The 20,231-nt window shown below is 37.2% G+C and overlaps 7 protein-coding genes across 7 annotated transcripts; 4 read left to right on the top strand and 3 right to left on the bottom strand. All coding sequences in view use genetic code 12, as the record gives it.

The window, feature by feature from the left end:
• Positions 1-1,495: 1,495 nt before the first annotated feature.
• PXA2 (ATP-binding cassette long-chain fatty acid transporter pxa2) lies at positions 1,496-3,562 on the top strand (the record flags this gene model as incomplete). Its single annotated transcript, XM_001527878.2, has 1 exon — positions 1,496-3,562. The coding sequence occupies one exon, from the start codon at positions 1,496-1,498 to the stop codon at positions 3,560-3,562; it is 2,067 nt and encodes a 688-aa protein (XP_001527928.1).
• Positions 3,563-3,850: 288 nt separating this feature from the next.
• Positions 3,851-5,680, bottom strand: LCB4 (sphinganine kinase lcb4; the record flags this gene model as incomplete). The annotated part of the gene is made up of 1 exon (XM_001527877.2): positions 3,851-5,680. The coding sequence occupies one exon, from the start codon at positions 5,678-5,680 to the stop codon at positions 3,851-3,853; it is 1,830 nt and encodes a 609-aa protein (XP_001527927.2).
• A 2,084-nt stretch (positions 5,681-7,764) lies between these two features.
• PVL30_000436 (uncharacterized protein) lies at positions 7,765-8,664 on the top strand (the record flags this gene model as incomplete). Its single annotated transcript, XM_001527876.1, has 1 exon — positions 7,765-8,664. One exon carries the CDS (start codon positions 7,765-7,767, stop codon positions 8,662-8,664), a length of 900 nt encoding a protein of 299 aa, XP_001527926.1.
• Positions 8,665-8,969: 305 nt separating this feature from the next.
• Positions 8,970-9,758, top strand: PVL30_000435 (uncharacterized protein; the record flags this gene model as incomplete). Its single annotated transcript, XM_001527875.2, has 1 exon — positions 8,970-9,758. One exon carries the CDS (start codon positions 8,970-8,972, stop codon positions 9,756-9,758), a length of 789 nt encoding a protein of 262 aa, XP_001527925.2.
• A 167-nt stretch (positions 9,759-9,925) lies between these two features.
• Positions 9,926-12,859, bottom strand: RPN2 (proteasome regulatory particle base subunit; the record flags this gene model as incomplete). Its single annotated transcript, XM_001527874.2, has 1 exon — positions 9,926-12,859. One exon carries the CDS (start codon positions 12,857-12,859, stop codon positions 9,926-9,928), a length of 2,934 nt encoding a protein of 977 aa, XP_001527924.2.
• A 664-nt stretch (positions 12,860-13,523) lies between these two features.
• SER3 (Phosphoglycerate dehydrogenase ser3) lies at positions 13,524-14,873 on the bottom strand (the record flags this gene model as incomplete). The annotated part of the gene is made up of 1 exon (XM_001527873.2): positions 13,524-14,873. The coding sequence occupies one exon, from the start codon at positions 14,871-14,873 to the stop codon at positions 13,524-13,526; it is 1,350 nt and encodes a 449-aa protein (XP_001527923.2).
• Positions 14,874-17,286: 2,413 nt separating this feature from the next.
• On the top strand, positions 17,287-20,205 carry PVL30_000432 (uncharacterized protein; the record flags this gene model as incomplete). The annotated part of the gene is made up of 1 exon (XM_001527872.2): positions 17,287-20,205. The coding sequence occupies one exon, from the start codon at positions 17,287-17,289 to the stop codon at positions 20,203-20,205; it is 2,919 nt and encodes a 972-aa protein (XP_001527922.2).
• Positions 20,206-20,231: the final 26 nt, after the last annotated feature.

Here is a 20,231-nt window from a genome sequence, read left to right as displayed (position 1 = left end):
GTTGGACTATGTGTGTGGGTGTTGCGGCCAAAAGATTTACTGAATAATTTGTATACCCTTGATAATTACAAATCAACTGTTCTATGTCTGTTTGCATTACTTTTGAATACTTGGTACCTCTTTTCAACTTCACATTTCATCAATTGTGAGATTTGCAAACCAAGAAACGAAAAAAAAAGAATGGAACCAATTAGTGTCTGAAATAGCAGCTATAAAAGTGTCTGAAAATGCAAAGTGGCAAAAAGAAAGAATTGCAAAATATCAGCAGCTACTACAACAACAACTACAACAACAATTGCAATTGCAAAGAAATACAAGAAGAAGCTTTACTATGCAGCTCATTTCAATTCCGTTCGGTTAAACCTTCTACTCCTTCGAACCCACCCACCCTTATCCTTTGTCTTGTCTTATATTGTGTTGTACAAAGTTATATTTTTTTTACAAAGTTTATATGTTTCAATAGATCAACAAAAACTATTAAAGACGATATGTAGATTATGGATTATATTATCGATCACCAGTACTAGTTTCCGTTTTTTTTTTATTCTGTCCCGTCCTGTCCGTCCTTTATTACTCTTTTTTTTGGGCTTGATGTCGTTGTTAAAGGAATACAAACGGAAAAGACAAGGGTGGTTTTCTCTCAATAGATGACATTCCATACTTGTGTTGCGAATGTTCCAATCACTTTTTACTTTTTATCTTTTTATCCTTTCTCCAATATTAGAAATATACACTGATTATTTAGGGCTAAATCACCTGTTGTTATTGTTATACAAATATCGGACTTGGCATTGCACAGCTCATAAATTAATATGCTTTTCTTTTCGGTTTCAACACACAGAGAGAAAAACAGAGAGAGATGGCTCTCCCTTCTTTTCTCTCTCTTTCTAGAGTAAAATGATCTGAAGAGAACAGGAAATGAATTACTTGAGTTTATTTTGTATGAAACCACAAATTATGGCCCATACAAAGTTTACTCAGCTTGACCTAGGCTATCCATAAATACTGAAGTTATATCCACTTGAGAAAAATGAATATTCATGGGAAATTGACGCCGTTAAACGCTTTTTCTTGTACCCCATTCCGAACGTTCTCTAGTATGTACTTTGTGTGTATATTTGTATTTGTGTGTCTGTGTCGCATAACTCAAACTGCGACACTGTACTGTATGACACTACACTAAACAACACTAAATTACTATGTAAACTTTGTGGTATTTCTCTCGGTTAAATATGAGATTTCATGTGACAGAATTATCCCCACACTCACAAGGTAGCAAAATTAAAAATAAATAGAAAAATAGAAAAGTACAACCCTCCATTTGATTACCACCAACTTCCTCTCCTCCACATACTACCCTCCACTCACCACCACCAACTACAACAACAACAACATCATCATCATCACTCACCAACACATATACTATTATCCTCAACACACACACACATATATATAAATATATAAATATAGACACACAGATATTGTAAACTTCATCATGACGGTTGCTAATCCCAAACTACACGATAATACAATGGCCTTGTCCCTCCTCAAGGTATATCGAGCCAATCGATCATTGCTACTAAACACTGCATATATAGTGTTAATTACCGCAGCATTCACTGGTGCTGCAAGCACCGGTGGAAAAAACACACCCTCATCATCCAAGAATGACAAGTCGGATAAACAATTGGAACAAGATGTAAAATCCAAAAACAAACACCCAAAATTAACACGCCAGGCATTTGATCGGTTATTCAAGGCATGCGTCCCTTCGTTGGGCGACAAAAGTGTGCTCTACCTCTTGGCTCATTTGGTTTTGCTAGTCATTAGAGCAATGCTCACCATCAAAGTTGCCACATTGGATGGTCAACTAGTTGGCGCACTCGTCTCAAGAAGACTAAGAGTATTTAGCAAATACTTGCTCGCATGGCTTTTCATTGGCATACCAGCATCAGTAACCAATGCACTTATCACATGGACTAAATCCAACTTGAGTCAAAGCCTCCGAGAAAACATGAACAGATCCATCATCTCGGAATATTTACCAGATAATCTAGATGCAAACTACTACTCCTTGATCCACTTGAGCGGAAACAAAATCAAAGACCCAAACCAAAGAATCACCACAGATGTGTCAAGATTGGCATACGCACTAAGTAGTTTACCAGGCCAATTATTGAAACCTACATTGGACTTACTCTTGTGCGCAAGACAATTGAGCAAAAGTGGTGTAGGTAATGGCGAGGGAACATTGGCATTGGGTATTCTTGCCCACTTTTCAACAACCATTATAAGATTCTTTTCTCCGCCTTTTGCCAAATTGGCTAGTGAACGTGCAAACTTGGAAGGCCAATTAAGATCAGCACATTCTAAGATCGTGACCAACAATGAGGAAATTGCCTTTTTGAGAGGACACTATCGAGAATTGGACTATATTGACTACTGCTACTACACATTAGAGAGATTCTCCAAAGGCGAGTACTGGAAGAAAGCCATCCACGAGATTGCACAAACCTTTATTGTCAAGTACTTTTGGGGCGCTGCTGGCTTGGTTTTGTGTTCGGCACCAATCTTTATTGGCAAATATATTGGCGAGGCCGATGACAAGAACTCTGCCGGAAACTTTATCACAAATCGGAGATTACTTTTAAGTGCCTCAGACTCTTTGGATAGATTGATTTATGCGAGAAGATACCTCTTGCAAATTGTTGGCCATGCCACAAGAGTCTCTGACTTTCAAGATACTTTGGCAGATGTAGAAAAGAAAAAGAAAACAATCACATCCAATGTCAAATTTAATAACGATGAAATCAACTTTGACAAGGTCAGACTACTCACTCCGGCAGACGTTACATTGATTCCCTCACTCAGTTTTCAAATCAAATCTGGAGACCACTTGCTTATAGCAGGGCCCAATGGTTCTGGTAAATCCTCATTGTTTAGAATGCTTGGTGGGCTCTGGCCAGTTAAAGAAGGTGTCATTACCATTCCAACATCAGATAATATGTTTTATCTTCCACAAAGAGCATACTTGGTTCAAGGCTCGCTTCGTGAACAAATTTTATACCCACATGCACCAGACCAACAAAAGAAATCCGATGACGAACTTAAACAAATCTTGCGCGTGCTTAAACTCGACGACTTTGTAGATCAACTAGATGAGGTCAAGAGCTGGGACGAGGAAATGTCTACTGGTGCACAGCAAAGACTTGCAATGGCAAGATTATACTATCATGAGCCAAAGTTTGCTGTTCTAGACGAGTGTACCTCTGCAGTGAGTCCCGATATGGAACAATTCATGTATGAACATGCACAAGAGTTGGGTATCACTTTACTTTCTGTTGCACATAGACCTGCATTATGGCATTTCCACAAGTATTTGCTCAAGTTTGACGGCAAAGGTGGCTACTATTTTGGACCTTTGGATGCTGATAAGAGATTGAAATTAGAAAAGGAAAGAATAGCGTTGGAGAAAGTATTGAGGGATATGCCAGTGTTAAAGGAGAGATTGGCTGAGTTGAAAAAAGTTTCTCAAGTACAACACGAAAAATATCGTCACTAAGTAGATGGAACTGCCTTTTGCGTGTGTATGCTTTTTTTAAAATTTTATTTTTCTTTTTCTTTGATCCTTTTCGTTTCGTATACTGTTTACTCTATTAATTTGTTTTAGTTCCAGGAATGTTTTATTTTTTTTGTTGTTAATTTTAACTATAATTGTACTCTATTCACACTCTATTTATCTCTCATTATACACCTTGTTTCACCAGCTCTAGACAATAGCCTGCTGTGCTTCTATAATGTATACGTATATATATATATATATATATATATATATATAAGAACTTTTTCATCACTTGGTCAACAGTGTTTCTGTAAATTTTCCATCTTGTAGTAGTCCAGTCATAACTCTGGGCAAAATCTCCACTTGAAATGCTTCAAAGGGAAAGCTTTCACCATCCACAGATATGTAGTGATTCTTATTTCTGTTACTCACACGAGGTACGCACCTATAAGCCTTAACTTTTGCGTGTAGGACATTCTCATCATCAATGTGTTTGCCTTGTTCAACATTTAATAGGATTGAGGTTAGGCTCAACATCGATGTAGTGTGCGTATCAGTCACAATCATGTCCATATAACCATCGTTTGGAAGTGCAGCGGGGAAGAATTGGGCATCCAGTGATACATAGGGCATCTTACCCACATACAAAATATTGAGGTTTTCAGTAGTTAAATTTGGTAGTGTCTGCCACGTCAGCGGAAGAGGCTGGTCAAGTGACGGATAACAGAGTTGAAGGTTTTCTTGCGTGACTTGAGGAAGAAAACTATTGCTTGTGTGATCTTCTGAAGTGGTTGTGGTACCATTGAAATCGTCGCTACTGCTACCATTGACATGGGCCGCGGCAACGTTTGTGCTCTTGATGCCAGCTGCTTCTTCATTATTTTTTTGTTTTGTTTTTGACTTATTATCGGATTGTGACAAGTGTTGCTCAACATGCTGAGCAATGGCAGCTTTATCCCTTGTCCAAAACTCAACGTGCAAATCACATGGATAGGTTGCATTGGTCAATACTTTCTGAGCCACACCAATCTCGAATCTAATTGCGCCAAGCCATCGCAAATGCTCGGTTCCTATATCAGAGTCAGCAATAATACCATAACACTGACTGAGAAATGATAATTTTGTTGTCGAGCCTGATGGGCTGTCTTGTGTCTTTTGAGTAATTGCCATCAAGTCCATTTTGGATGGCTTTGACTTGAGCATCATCCAGGTGGCTATCTCGGGATACTTTGATCCGCCTAGAGTGCTTAAACTAAGTGCATTGCCTGATCCACAGGGTAACTGCGTAATTATAAGGTTATTAAAGGCTTCGAGTCCTTTATCGGGACGCTGGTATAGTCCGTTGATGACTTCATGCGGGATACCGTCACCAGAGCAACATACAACAACATCGTAATCTGACAATTTTAATTCTCTTGCAATATCTGTTGCGTGACCCGAATACTTTGTTTCTTGGTATGTTATTTTACATCGTGCAGCTTGTAGAATTGGTTTAATGTGGTTATTGTATATTTTTGTACCTTTTCCTTGGCCACCGTGTGGATTGATTAGTACGAGCACGCGTGGCTGTTGCATTACTGGGTAGTGGTAAGCTTTGTTCATTATATGGCTTACCAAGTTTTTGGCTTCACCATTAAACTTTGGTTGCAGCGGCTTGAAATTTTGAATCTGGACATTGATGGTATTGATTGTTACTTTAGTGGCTTTGCTAGAATATTCAGGGTGATTTGGTGTGACATATGTAATTGAAATTTCATCCGATCCATCGCTGTGTCCTTCGCTAGTGGAATTTTTCTGTTCCACGTACAATATGCACTTGTAAGCAATAAATTTTGGTATTGGGGCATGATGACTGGATACTGAAGATGGTCCAAAACCAATGCAGCTAGAAATTCCTCCAAAATAGCCACCATTTGTACTTTCCTCTTCTTCTTCTTCTTCACCTCTTCCTCTTCCTGCTTCTCCTAAATGCTCTCTTGTAGGTGACGAAAGCTGAGACTTGCTTTGTTTCCGCAGTTGTATAGCCGAATCTTGTTGGTTATTGATAACCACTCCTTGTGATGATAATGTAGCCAGCACAACGTCAATTTGTCGATAAAGTAATTGCTCCGAAGACATATTTGTGAAGAATCCAACAAACCGCAAAACCCAATGTTTGAAGAAATGAACAGTTGTAAAGAAAAAGTGGGTGATGATTTGATATGGTGGTTTTGACAAGTAGTATCTAAAACTAGACATATTTTATTTAATTTTCTCTTTGGGGAAAGGAAAAAAACGTAAAATAAAAAAATATAAAAAATAAAAAATAATAAAATATAATAAAATATCAAAAATCAAAAACAAACAAAATGTATGGAAGACAAAAATTAAAATTTATATAAAAAAAAAAAGAAAATAAAACAATTGCCTGTGTTTGTTATACTCTATATTACCCTGCAAAAAAGTAAAGTAGAATTAAATCACCAAAGATGAAAAAAACATAGACGAAAAGTGAAATTGATCAATGTGTCAAAGTATTGGTAGCTAAGTCCAGTGAAAGAGGCCGATGACTGAGAATAGTGGTTGTTGGACTTTGTGGCCGAATACTGATGCGGTTTTTGTTTCCTATTATGTTCCAGTCCGACCAAGGCTAATGAAATGCAAACGAAAAAAAAGAGAAAGTAAGTTTGGGATACTTGTACCTATATATATATATATATATATATATATGTATATTCATTATACTTAGTTTTGTTTGATTGTCCTATATTTTACAAAAATGGTACGTGTTTATGGAGACAGAAGCCCAAACTATTTATAGAGGCGCGGGGCAGGGGGAGGGGGAGGGAATGGGTATTAGCGTGTATTTAATACGAGGTGATAAGAGTAGTAGGGTTGGCTTAAGGTGAGAAATGGAGGAGGAGGGGGGCAGCGGAAGGCGAAGGGAGAGAAGGCAAAAATTTGGCCAAGGCGAAGCATGGAAGGTTATTAAAGCCAGGTTTGGTAAATCCTTATTCTCTTTTTCCATTTCTTTTTTTCTTTTTTGGTTTTAGTTTCTTAATTTTCATTTTGCTTTTTGTCTGTTCAAATTTATCCATTTATCTCATAACCTTATGGGCAATACGTTTTGTTGCTCAAGGTAAAGAAATATGTTGAGATCGTATACTTTTTTATGATTTGTTAGTTCAATTGTCATTTCGTGTGTTTTGACTGTTATAGTAAACTCTCTAACGCGTCTGCTTTATTTGATAAAAATTTTTATTTTTTTTAATGCCGATGGAGTTTTACGTAACACTAACCCCGAGGAAAAAAGTAATGGAAAAAGAGAACGAGAAAGAGAAGGCGAGTGTCTGTGTCTGTGTCTTTGTCTGTTTGTCTGTTTGTCTGTTTGTTATCTCGTGAGCTGTAGTGGTGATGGGGTGGGGGCGAAGAAAGGAGGCGCAAGGGAGGAGATGGAACGAGCACGAAATTGCAAGTCCACCTATTTCCGAGAAAAAAAAAGAAAGTTAGTACCAGAATATTACATTGCTGCAAATAGGGAAAAGTGTCATGCAAACCAAATGAATTCTCCTTATCAAAGTGCATCAACCTGAAATTTAACGTGGAGGGGAGAGGACTATGGAAAGCTATGGATACTTGGTATGGCTTATATTAGTCCAAAGCGATTACAATGAAATCGATACAGTCTAAGTCTAGTGTCAACGATAATGATTGCTATCTATATATGCAAGATCCTTTTGTTTACTCAAATTGAATTGCTCTTTCTTTTTACCACCCCACAAAAAAAAATGAATATGCAAAAAGCTAAAAACAAAAAACTAAAAATTAGAAATTAAGAAAAAAATAATAAGAAGCAATTGAATGGAAAAGCAAACATCACAATCAAATTTTACAATGAAACAAACAAAAAGAATCATAATGGACAAACAAGAATGACTATCCTGAACCTAGGGTACATATATATATATATCGTGTGGATTTTCCATAGGATCATTTAATTTCTTCTTGCGCACTAGAATACAAGTTCAAAAAGAAAAAGGATAACCGATTGTTGCAACCACCAATCCTAAACTTTCTTTGTTTGATCTTTCTTTCCATTTTTTTTTGCTTTCACAAATTAAACAACCAATTTTCAAGCTCTTACCTCCTTCTTTGAACCAACCCAAGTTTAATTCCCGGCCCCCCTCCCCAAAAAATAAAAGCATTTTCACCAAGATAAAACCATGGACAAGTTAAAACATTTTGTACACAAGCTTGATGGTTCAGAGACTTATTCCAAACGCGATTTGGAAAAGATTGCAGAAGCAACAAAAGTGCCCAACGCTCCAACGGCTCCCTTACAAGTGCAGATCTACTCATTCAACATACGTAATGCTACAAGCAAGTTAGCTGAAGGTGAGAAACCTTGGTCGGATAGAAAACATGGCGTGATTTCTCTCCTTAAACAAGGAACTTCAAATGCAAGCTTACCAACTATTATTGGGTTGCAAGAGGTTCTAATTGAGCAATTGACCGATATAATCCACGGATTGGGTCCTGGATGGACATATTTTGGTGTTGGTCGAAATGATGGATCGTCTAAAGGAGAGTTTGCACCAGTGATTTACAACACGCAAGACTGGGAGGCAGTGACTTCCAATACTTTTTGGTTGAGTGAAACACCTGGTAAACCAAGTAAGAGCTGGGACGCTGCCTTGAATCGTATTGTCACAAATGTGGTGTTGAAGAATAGAAAAGTAGAAGGAAAAACAATCAATTTCTTCAACACCCATTATGACCACAAGGGTAAAGTAGCAAGAGAAAAGTCCTCACTTTTGATTGAGAAATTGATGAAAGAAGCACCCGCTGGAAACCAGGTATTGACCGGTGACTTGAACTCAGAATTGAAAGACCCAGGCTACAAGACTCTTGATGCTTATTTGAAGGAGTCTGGGAAACATGCAACAAAAATCGAAGGTGACAGACGCACATGCACGGGATTCAAAGGTGATGGAGAATCAATTATTGATTTTATTTGGACTAGTCAAAACATTCCCATTTTGCAACACTGCACTATAAGTCAAGACTGCTGCGGATGTTTGTGTAGTGACCATCGCCCAGTCATTGCCATTATTGAAATCTAGACATCAAAGTATAGAGTTAAAGTCAAGAAAAATAAAGACATTTTTTGTTTTTTTTATAATTTTTTTTCTTTCTTTCTTTTTTTGCTTTTGATTTTAGAGTGACATATCGTTTACATCTAGGATGATTTACAATGTGCAAATGTAAGAAATTAGATGATTTATTTTCTATTTGTTTGTTTGTTTGTTTCATTGTTTTCTTTTTTCGTATAATCGTAAGCATTTATTTTTCGTTTTATTTTTTTTTTCATTTTTCTTTTTTTGGTTTGGTTCAGTTTTTGGCAGCCAAAACTCCAAGTTTGTTGACCATGCAGTCATTTCTTCATTACATCTGTATTCATCAGCTTTTCTTTGCTCTATTTGTTACTCCACCTATACTACGGTATGTTTGTGCTCTCAAGTTGCTTCATTACAACGATGAAAGTTTGCAGTCTACTTTCCACAAGTTAACTTCTCTTGACATATTCCACACATATTTCGATACGGAGATTGCACTTACCGCCAAAGATTTGTCCACCACAAATATAATACACATTGGGTCGACAAACTCGATAATATTTAATGAAAATATACTCAACACTGAAGACATGCCAAAATATATAGAGATTTCATATTCTAATGCGTCTACATCGTTGTCTCGCCAATTTGTAAATCAAAGAGCAATATTGGAATTGAGAGATTTGACCTCATTTACATGGACCCCACTAGGCGATTGTGTGACAAATTTTGCCGGAGATAAAGCAACTTACAAACAATCATGGTCTTTAGAACTAGATGTTGGGTTTGATTTCCGACTTGGGATAAGTGAGTTCTTTATCAATGCTGCACCGGGTGTAAAAAACGAATTTTTGGTGGGAAAGGGTGTAGGAGGAAGCTATTCGTGCGACTTGAAACCTGGTAAAACGCTACAGTTTGTGATAATGTACCAAAGGTATATGATCAATGGTGTAAAGCATAGATCTGTACAGAAAAGCACGAGAAACAAAGTTGTATATGGAGATTGGAAATTATTTGATGCATACGAACAAATTGCTAGAAACGAGATTCAAATCGCTTGTATAACCAATCCAAAGTATCTACAATGCAGTAGTATTTAAAAACTCTAACGATTTGAAAAAAACAAATGAGAAAAAGAGGGAGGGAAAAAAAAATATATACTATAATAAATATATAAGAAAAAGAGATGCAAACTGGTACTTTTGTTTCAATGTATTGATTGCTCTTCGTCTTCTTCGATTCCTATACATTACTGTTTACAAAACCTCTATTCGTCATCTTCCAAATCCTCTCCGCTCAAGGTAAATGGCTCTGGCACTGGTGCCTCAGTGATGTTCAATTGTCTCACTGTCTTGATGAATTCAGCCTTTTCCTCTGGTTTTGTGTCCTTCAAAACAATAATTCCTCCGCTGCCTTTAAACTTTCTAATAGGTACAAATCTATCATCCTTTATAAAGGATACATAATTAGCTTGTTGTGGCAAAACTCGCGACAAATTCTCAATCTTGTAGGCACTCTTGGTGTAGCGAACTGTGGCTGGTTGCTGCAGTGCTGGTTGGTGAGAGCCCAGATCTTCTTTGCCCTTGTTGTTCTTGCTCTCCTTTTCTTTCTCGTCTGTGCTTCTACCATCAACGCCTTTTTTCGTGTCAGATTCTTGCAGCTTGGTAGTGGTGATATTACTCTTCTTACCCTTTTCTTCCTTCTCGTCAACATCCATCACATGTTGTCCGTCTTCTTCATCTTTCTTGGATTGCTTCTGTTTGGCTCTGGTCTTGGCCCTTGCAGTAGTTGACAAAACAGCAGTAGCAAGCTTATCAGGTTGCTTCTCCTTCAGCTCTTCAATCTTGGGTGGATATTGAAACAACTCAGGGTTCGAATGGCAGTTTAATTCAAACTTGGGGATTTTCAAGTCGGAACCACGAACACCAATTATGGAAGTCGGCGAAAAGGATAAAGACAAGAAATGAGCCAATGGAAACCAATACCATGATTGAGCAAATATTGCCAACCCAACAATAGCGCCTGCATTCAAAGTCGTTGTCTGGGCATTCTCTAGATTAATTGTGACATTTCTTCCACCTGCATCAATTATACCTTGCGACAAAGTGGCACCAAATTTGGCCAATGCATCCTCATGCTTGTTTTTGATTGTGTCAGCATATTGAGTTGTAAATTGTTTTACTTTAGGATAGATAAATTCATTTTGCTGAATCAAAATCATTGCAGACGCCATCATGGCACCTTGTCTCACAAAATCAACTGAGTCCTTGGTCAATGGCTCAAGGACCTCTATGGCAGGCTCGTAAGCTCTTCCAGCACATGCAATACCCAAAGCCAAAGCAGTACCATACCTGACATGTGGGTTGTGTGACTGAGACAACAATTTAACCAATTGAGGGGCAGCAGTATAATCACGAATCAAAACAAAACCCAAGTTCATCACTGAAGCTCGTCTCACGTCATCGCTTGGATCAGACACAGCATAATGAAGTAATTTCTTGATTGCTGACTCGTTGGCTGTACCGGCAAATGCTAAACCGATAGTGAATGCACCACCATATCGCAAGATCGAAGACTCTTGTTGCATCAATTCGTCAATGATAAAGTTTGCTTTATCTTCACGTCCATATTGCACCAACGCAATACCAATAGCTAAGCCTCGAATGATATTTTCATGCTGAGTCTCTAGAGCATATGTAAGCATGTCACGAGTGGCTGCTTCATCTCCTGCACCAAGCTTAACCAAACCCATACCCAATGCAGCAGCTTGAGCCGAAATTGCAGAGTCGGAATAAAGAACAACTTTCAAAGACTCATAGAGCTCTTCTGATCTTGAGCCCATACCTGCAACACCAGCACCTAATGAAGCACCATGAAGTTGGATATCAATGTCGTTTGAACCTGCAGAATTACCATTGTTATCAATAAATTTTTTCAAAAATGGGGTCACTTCTCTTCCATGACCGGCAAAAATAAGCCCCAATGCAAAAAGAGATCCACCTTTAGTATGTGCGGCACTCGACGAACCAGGAAGGTATGGCTTTAAAATTGTACGACCTTGTGACAAATTGCCCATGTGAATAACTCCGAGTGCGGCTGTTGCGGAGAACTTTGACCAGTTTGTAGCTCTACCCAACCATTCCAAGTTCTTTCTAAAAAATGAATCATCTGTGGTTCCTGCATGCATGTATCCATTAGCAAATGTCACTGCAGAATGGAACACTGAGCTTCTACCATCAAGCAAGTTTTTCGTCTTGTTCAATATAGTGATATCGGTGTTATTATTTCTGTAAAGAAAAGTATTGTCAAAATCACACGTTGGCACACCAGAAAGAATGTTCAACACCTTGCGTGTAATCACATTGTCCGAGCTTGAATCTGTCGATAATGACTTCAAGACAGCGTCTAATAATTGCTGGGTCGCAGTATGAACCAAATCAAACGCCACTTGGTATGCTGTTAATTCCTCACTCTGTGCAATCAACTCCTTAAACAACTTTGTAGCCAATTCCGAATCGTTCAACTGAACTATGATTTTCGTGATTGTGAAAAAGTCTTGATGTTTTTTCAATCCCAAGAGTAATGAAATTAAGGAATTGAGCACTTTTGTCCGAAAACTTGGATTTTCAATGGTTGTGTTTGTACATTTCAAAACGTAACTGATCAAGCTCAATCCAGTCTCTTCATTCTGTGCAATTTGATCTTTCAATATAGACTCAACCAAATCTAGTCTGTACGCCTCCAATGCTATGCCGAGTGATAATTTTACCTCATTGGCATTAAGACATTTATCCAACATTCTTTCGTAGATAGATTTCAATCTTGGATCAATCACCACTGCTGAATCGTCAAACTTTTTTTGCGATAATGAGTTGTATAAATTAATACATTTGCTAACAATCGTCTCCATATATTGAGATTGCTCATCGACGTTGAATTCGTCACCTGCGTAGAGCGAATATTTCACAGATGCATCAAAGTCACCCAAATTGTAGTATACTTTTGAAATGACCAAGGCAGCAAGTGTTCTCTTTTCAAATGACTCGTCCTCGTATAATTCCTCTAGCTCGGTGATGCTGTTGGCAATTTCTGCCCATAATTGATCCACGACTTCGTTCAAAGATGACAATGCGTATGTCTTGACGCTCGTGTCTGGCTCTGTTAAGAGCGCCATATATGGAGCTGCTGAAACCAACGCCATTCTTGTATATCTATGTATATATATTTATATATATATGTATTCTCTTAATTGTAGTTAACTTCGTTTATTCTAGTTTCTAAAGCTTGTAACTCTTGAAATCAAACAAATTCAGTATACTGCTGGGGTGGTAGAAGTTCCTTTTAATTGTGTGTGTGTGTGTGTGTGTGTATATATATATATTTTTTTTGGGTTCGTCGCAAAATCAGCACCGATTAAATGCTGTCTCGCTTTCTTTCTCTCTTGTTTTATTGTTCTTCTTAAAAGAAAATCTGTTGCCACCAGATTTTGGAAAATTAAATTCAACTTCTCCAGTTTAAAACACTCGTGCGGTTTAAAGTGCGCTACCAGAAATCTTTTGTCAGTATATAATATTTTGTTGCAAAGTACAACAATACACGAAATACTTGTTTCAACACAATCTGATTCTACAAAAGAACCGAGCTGATATAAAAAATGGCAATTGGACGTGAATCGTTAATGAAAATCGAAATTGCTACTCCTAGTATTATTTAGTTAACTATTTAATTATTTAATTATTTATTTATTTATTTATTTATTTATTTGTATATATATATATATGTGGAATTAAAACTGGGAAAAAAATTGACAATTGCTCAAGGGTACAGAAAAGTATAAACAAGATTATTAACACAATCCACTAATTCTAATACAATAGACGAGTAGCAATCTTGTATGGGGTCTGTTCCAATTGCTCATACAAGGACTTGATATCACTGATATCGACATCTGAAATGTCTGCCATCAAGTATGCAATGTCGCCTTGTGAGTCACTAAATTGCTTCTCAATGTTGTGGTTGGATAAAATGTTGTTGACTGTCTTTAACACACCAGGAACATTGTGGTGGATGTACAATACTCTGACGACATTTTGTTGGTCCAAATCCAATGGTCTTAACGAGACCTCTGGGAAATTGACGGCACCTTGTGTGGTACCCTCATTGATGTATTTGGTTAAAGCGTTGGCCACTTCAACACCAATAGCAGATTGTGCTTCTTCTGTTGATCCACCAATGTGTGGAGTCAAAATCACATTTCTAAGTGAAGTCAATTCGCTAGCCCATCCATTCAAGTCGTCATTAAACAAACCTTCACCATTCTTTGCTGGTTCGTGTGGGTACACGTCCAATGCGGCACCAGCAATCTTACCGGCATTCATGGCTTGCACCAATGCTGCGATATCAACAACTGTACCTCTGGAAGCGTTGATAACATACGCGCCATCCTTCATAGCGGCGAATTGAGGAGCACTCAACAAGTTTTTGGTTTCTGGTGTGGCTGGCACGTGCAAAGTAACGAAATCGGCTCTCTTTAATAATTCGTCCAAGGTATCAACTTGTTTGGAGTTACCAAGAGCCATGATTGTGTTGACGTCATAGTAGATAACATTCATACCCATTGCCTCTGCAAGCACTGACAATTGTGAACCAATGTGACCATATCCCACAATTCCCAAGGTCTTGCCTCTAATTTCCCAACACTTGGCACTGACTTTGTTCCAAGTTCCAGTGTGCATCTCGATTGATCTGTCTCCCAATTGTCTGGCCAATGTGATAATCTCAGCAATGACCAACTCGGCAACAGATCTTGAGTTGGAAAAGGGCGAGTTGAAGACTGCAACACCCAACTTGGCAGCAAACTCCAAATCGACTTGGTTTGTTCCAATACAGAAACAACCAATAACCACCAAGTTCTTGGCTTGTTTCAAAACCTTTTCGGTCAATTTGGTTTTGGATCTGATACCAATGGCATGCACATCCTTAATCTTTTCAATCAACTCATCTTCTGGCAAAGAAGATTTGTAAAATTCAACTTGATAACCTTGTCCTTTGAATATGTTAATGGCAGTTTGGTTGACATTTTCCAACAACAAGATCTTGATGTCACCAGTTGAAAATGGTTTCAATGCCTTTGTTGGCTTTGAAGGGACATACTGGCTCAAGTATGAAGTGGTTGGAGATGTGGAGACAGCATTTGGAGAACCAGAAATGTTCATGGCCTGCTGAAAAGTATTAACAATCTGTTGAGGAGAAGACATTTCCAAAAAAAAAATAAGATATATATATATATGTATATGTATATGTATATGCTTTGAAGACCAATTATTAAACGATAAAAAGAAAAGAGTTACCTAATGTTCAAATCTTTTTTTCTTTTTTTCAAGAATATAAAATATGAATAATGTTGTTCTCTTTATAGAAATAGGAATAGTAAATATATCACTTCTGCTTCCTCCTCCACTTCTTCTTTCTTTCTTTTTATAAGATTTATTTTGCTTCTTAATTGTTGTATTTTTTTTTTTTTTCTTCTGTAAAAATTTATGTGGTGAGTAATAGTCTACTCAGTTACTTCTTGGCCTTTGTCGGCGACGTTGGTGACGCACAAGAAACTAATTTTTTTTTCCGGTACTTTTGAACGAGAAGTAAGTAAGAACTAGAGAAAATATGAGAGAGGAAAAAAAAGAGTGTGGCAGTAAAAAGGGGAGGGAGGGAGAGATGGAGAGAGTGTGTGGGTGTGTGTATGAATATAGTGACAGGTCACGTGACATCACCTAAAATTCAATTAAAAAAAATTAGAAAAGAAAAGAAAAAATTTTTCACATTTTCTCATCACAATGACTCAAATGCAGTTTTCCATTTTATCCTTTACTATTATTATGTAAATTGATTTTATTTTTGGGGGCTATTCTAGAAGTAGCAAAGACTTATTTAAAAGAGTAGACCTTGTATGATTGTATAAATCAATAGCTCCTCATCGTTCGCTAGTTGACAGTTTTTTGCTTTCTTGTTTTTTTTTGTAATTTCTTATATTCGAAAAGGGTAGGGCTGTAGAGTTCCTTATCGTAATTTTGCAATTACTGATTAGATAACGATCGTTTCTGACTTCTCCAACATGTGTGTGTGTGTTTCTTTTGGTGTTGTTTTTGTTTTAGTTTTTGTTTTTTTGAATTCTGACTCTGTTTTGAAAAAGAGCTACGCAAAGATTTGTATGTGTGTATATACAAAGTAAAACAAATGCAACAATTTTTTTATCCCGTTTTTTGTCCTGTTGTTGTTTCTCAAGTCCTTTCTTCAAGCTTATATCTTACACTAAACCCTGGGGTTATGGTTTATTGAACTGATAGCCTAATTACAATTCAACAAACTTCGTATACAGAAAATAAATTAAAAAAGAATAAGCAAAGTCTATTGGTTTGTGAAAGATTATTGATGATTGGCTATTGGGTAAAGAACCATATTGAAGAAAATAAAAGAAATTGGTCAATGTTAATAGTTCTCAATTTTTTCTCCTTTTTTGGCGCAAAAACTACAAAAAAAAATAATAATTAATAATAAAAGACTTTACGATGCCTTTGTAAGAACTGTGAAAAGTTAAGGTACATCAGGGTCCGATAATCATTGATATTGACATCTCCTTTTCTTTTGTCCCTCCATTTTGCATCAGTTCCGATTGAATGCTGATATAGTATCTACGTAATATGAGTGTATATCCACTTTTATTCTTTGTTTTTTCCTCCTGTTCCTTTACAAATAGGTTTTTTTGTTGTATGATTTCAACAAGGATAATTTTAAGTATTGTGAAAAATAATGTTGTATTCAAAAATATGCTCTAGAAGAAGATTGCTTTCACTACAATGTAGGAAATGGGAATTACAAAGACAAACAAGAAAAAAACAGTAAAAAGCAAAAAAACCAAGTGTATTCTGATTTGTCTTTGCTTGAATAAACCAATACAAGTATAGTAATCTTGTGTCTCTCTATACGTAATGCTATATAGTAGTATATCCAAGTGAGAGTTCCTAATACTTGTAGCCCTCAAATTGTTAAGCGGCCGTCGAGAAAGTACAAATGTTGGAAATCAAATTTTTATTTTTTTTTTATTTTTTATTTTTTTTATTTTATTTTATTTTATTTATTTTTCCAAACAGATTTTTCGCTGTTTTGGAAAGTATAACACATGATGCGTGTTGTATTTACAATTCAATGTTATTAATTTATGTAGACGAATGTGATTTTGACGAAGAGAATATATCAAACATACCGTACCTGAATGTTACAAGTTTAGACGATATCCTAATGTCTTCTTCTTTTAGTTTCCTTTATTTTTTTTTTCTTTCTTCTTTCTTAAAAGATCAACATAAAACAAGCCAACAAGCCAACAAGATTTCTCAAAATAAATCGGGATTCTCAAGATATAGGTGGTTCTTGTTTTTTCTTCCTTTTATTGGACCTGAGCTGTTGCTCGATTCTATAATCACATCACCTTTTTGACTATTTCCAACTTTTCCACTCCACCATACCTCCCCTACCTCCCTACCCCCCTTCTACCCCCCCTCCAAACATCTCTGTCCATATTTGTGCCCATTTAAAAAACTTGGCAACCAAAAAGAAAAAATCTCAACGTACGAGATGTCCCGTTTCAATTCAGAAACATACAATACTATTGATATTGAAAACGCGTCATTTAATCAAAATAATGATGATGCAAGCATAATTAATCAAAGTACTGGTAATTACCTCACATTGTCCAGCTCGCGTCAATCTGATGACCCAGCTGTTAACCAAGTAAATCAGAGTCTAAGCAATATCAGAGTCATTTGTCGATTCAGGCCAGAGAATAGTGCAGAGTTGGCCAGAGGACACTGTATAGCCACGTTTCCAAACCCACAAACAGTGGCTATACAAGGTGCTACAACCACAAACCATTTCACTTTTGATAGAGTATTTGAGCCACATGCTACACAGAATGACATTTATTTATTTTCAATTGCGGATATAGTTTCGGATATGTTTGCAGGAATCAATGGAACAGTTATAGCGTATGGCCAGACTGGCTCTGGAAAAACATACACAATGTTTGGAAATCAAATATATGACAACCACGACTATGAAGAAACCCATGGAATCATTCCTCGAATAGCCCACGATGTTTTTGAAAAAATTGGAGCTAGTGATAATCGAACTGAGTATACACTTTGTATCTCATTAATGGAGATTTATGTAGAACAAATCAGGGACTTACTAATTGACAAGTCGGATAAAGAAGAAGAGGAAGCAAAAGATCAACGGCAATATACCATACAAGAAGATAAAATCGATGGCATTGCCGTTAGCGGTCTAGTTCAAAAAGAAGTCTTGGACGAATTGCTGTTGGCGAAAATTGTCAACCAGGGATTGAATAAAAGACAAACGGCAAGTACTGGGATGAACACGGAAAGTTCACGATCTCATACTATATTGCAAATCCAATTACGACAAACAGATACTGTAACAGGGGTATCAAAACGATCGGTATTGAGCCTTGTAGATTTGGCGGGGTCGGAAAAAGTCCGCAAAACTGGAGCACAAGGCCAAACTTTGGAGGAGGCAAAGAAGATAAACAAATCACTTTCTGCATTGAGCAATGTAATTAACGCATTAACAGATGGGAGATCAACGCATATCCCATATCGAGATTCCAAATTGACTCGCATTTTGCAAGATTCATTGGGTGGGAACTCACGAACCTCACTAATTATAAATTGTTCGCCGTCCTCGGTAAACGAATTGGAAATACTTTCAACATTGAGGTTTGGTGCTCGAGCCAAGGCTATCAGAAACAATGTCCATGTGAATACTGAAGTAAGTCCCAATGCTATAAAGAAGAAATTTCATCATTTGGAAAAAGTAAATGTCCAGAACCAACTCTACATTAAGGACTTGGAAGACGAACTATCGCGATATCGACAAAGTCAAATACGGCCATTATCTTTGTCTAATGATGAGTTTGACGTGCTGCTGTTATTCTCTGGCACCAATAGTGATTCCATTTATAGCATCGACTCTACAGTAAGAACTGTTTCTCCTCGACAATCTGTTGCCAGGCTAAGCAGAATGCCATCAAGACTACCTATACCATCATCGCACATATCCTTGGCAAGTACATTGCGACCCACTTCCGCCAACTTTAACCGGCATTCAATTGCAAAAGTCTCGGTTGATGAAGAACTTGAACGACGCGATCGTAAAATTCAAGAGTTGGAGAATGTGATATTGAGTATGAAGATGCAAAATGTTGCCAATGCACACCAAGAAGAAAGCAAGTTGTTTTCATTAGAGACCTCGTTGCATAATATTGTTGCTAAGCTTAATGAAGCCGAGCTGGTTAACAATAATTTGAGAAAACATTTATTGATTAGTGAAAAAATCATTGAGAGCCGTGACGACAAGATTAGCAAACTTAAAATAGCGTTGAAGGATCAGCAATTGTTGATATCAAGGGAAACATTGGCGTTCAAGAACAGACTAGGCGACATATATCTGAAATTGAACGAAATGAGTGTTCTGAAAGAAGAAGAGATGAAGCAAAAAGAGTTGAAAACGCCGATTGAGTTGAATGAACAAAATGGGCTAAGCAAGACCAATAATGGAAAAGTTGGCGATTCCGCAATACATGGAGGAGTTGATGAAACTGAGTCAGCATCAGAGAAGACGATGGTGATTGCACCAGAACCCGTTGCTAAACTTAGAGGATCGCGTTTAAAATCAGCTAATGCAACAGATGATCAAGAGACAATATCGAACTTTGAGCCAGAGCCTGAATTTCTTGACATGTCGTTTGATTCTTCTGTCAATAATAATTCGCAATTCACAACGACAGAGCATCTGTTAGTTGACGACACTATAACCACCGATACATACAAAAGCATAGGCACAAGCACAGACAAAAGTACTGAGGAAAGTACTGAGAAAAGCACAGACAAAAGCATAGGCACAAGTACAGATGTAGGTGCAAATGTAAATACATCAACCAGTGCTGTCTCTGATTCCAACGCAGCTTTTATGTCTCGCGAATTTGCGAAAGAAGGATTCTCGATCTATTCCTCAGAAAAGCTTGACGCACCAAATGAGAAAGATGTCTTTACTGGTTTCCATCAAGAATATGTTTCCATTAATGAGTTTTTAAAAGAAAGTAGAAGAAGGTCTATTATGTCTACGAGGAGTGTTAGAAGTGCCAAAAGTGCCAAAAGTGTCAAAAGTGTCAAGAGCGGTAGGGATTCAGGACTAGGTAAGCTATCCTTATCGCCGTCATCACAGCAAGTCAATAACATTCAAGAGAATGACACGGATGAAATTGAAACATCGGGAATGTTTCGTGATGATAATAATGATTATAACGATTTCAATTACAATCATAATTGCAATGGAGATAATAAGACCAAGCAAAATGTGCCATTGGCTAAGGTAAACAAGAATGGAGAAAAACAACATCACAAGACTGGTCTTGGAATAAACTTGAGGCTAGGTAAATCTGTAAAGACTACAAGCTCATTAGGTTTATTCCAATAAGAGGAAAGAAATTAAATGCGAGATTG

This window comes from Lodderomyces elongisporus, chromosome 1 (genome assembly GCF_030384665.1).
Source record: "Lodderomyces elongisporus chromosome 1, complete sequence".
NCBI lineage: Eukaryota > Fungi > Ascomycota > Pichiomycetes > Serinales > Debaryomycetaceae > Lodderomyces > Lodderomyces elongisporus.
The sequence above is the reverse complement of the archived record's forward strand: the minus strand, read 5'-3'. Positions and strand labels throughout refer to the sequence as shown.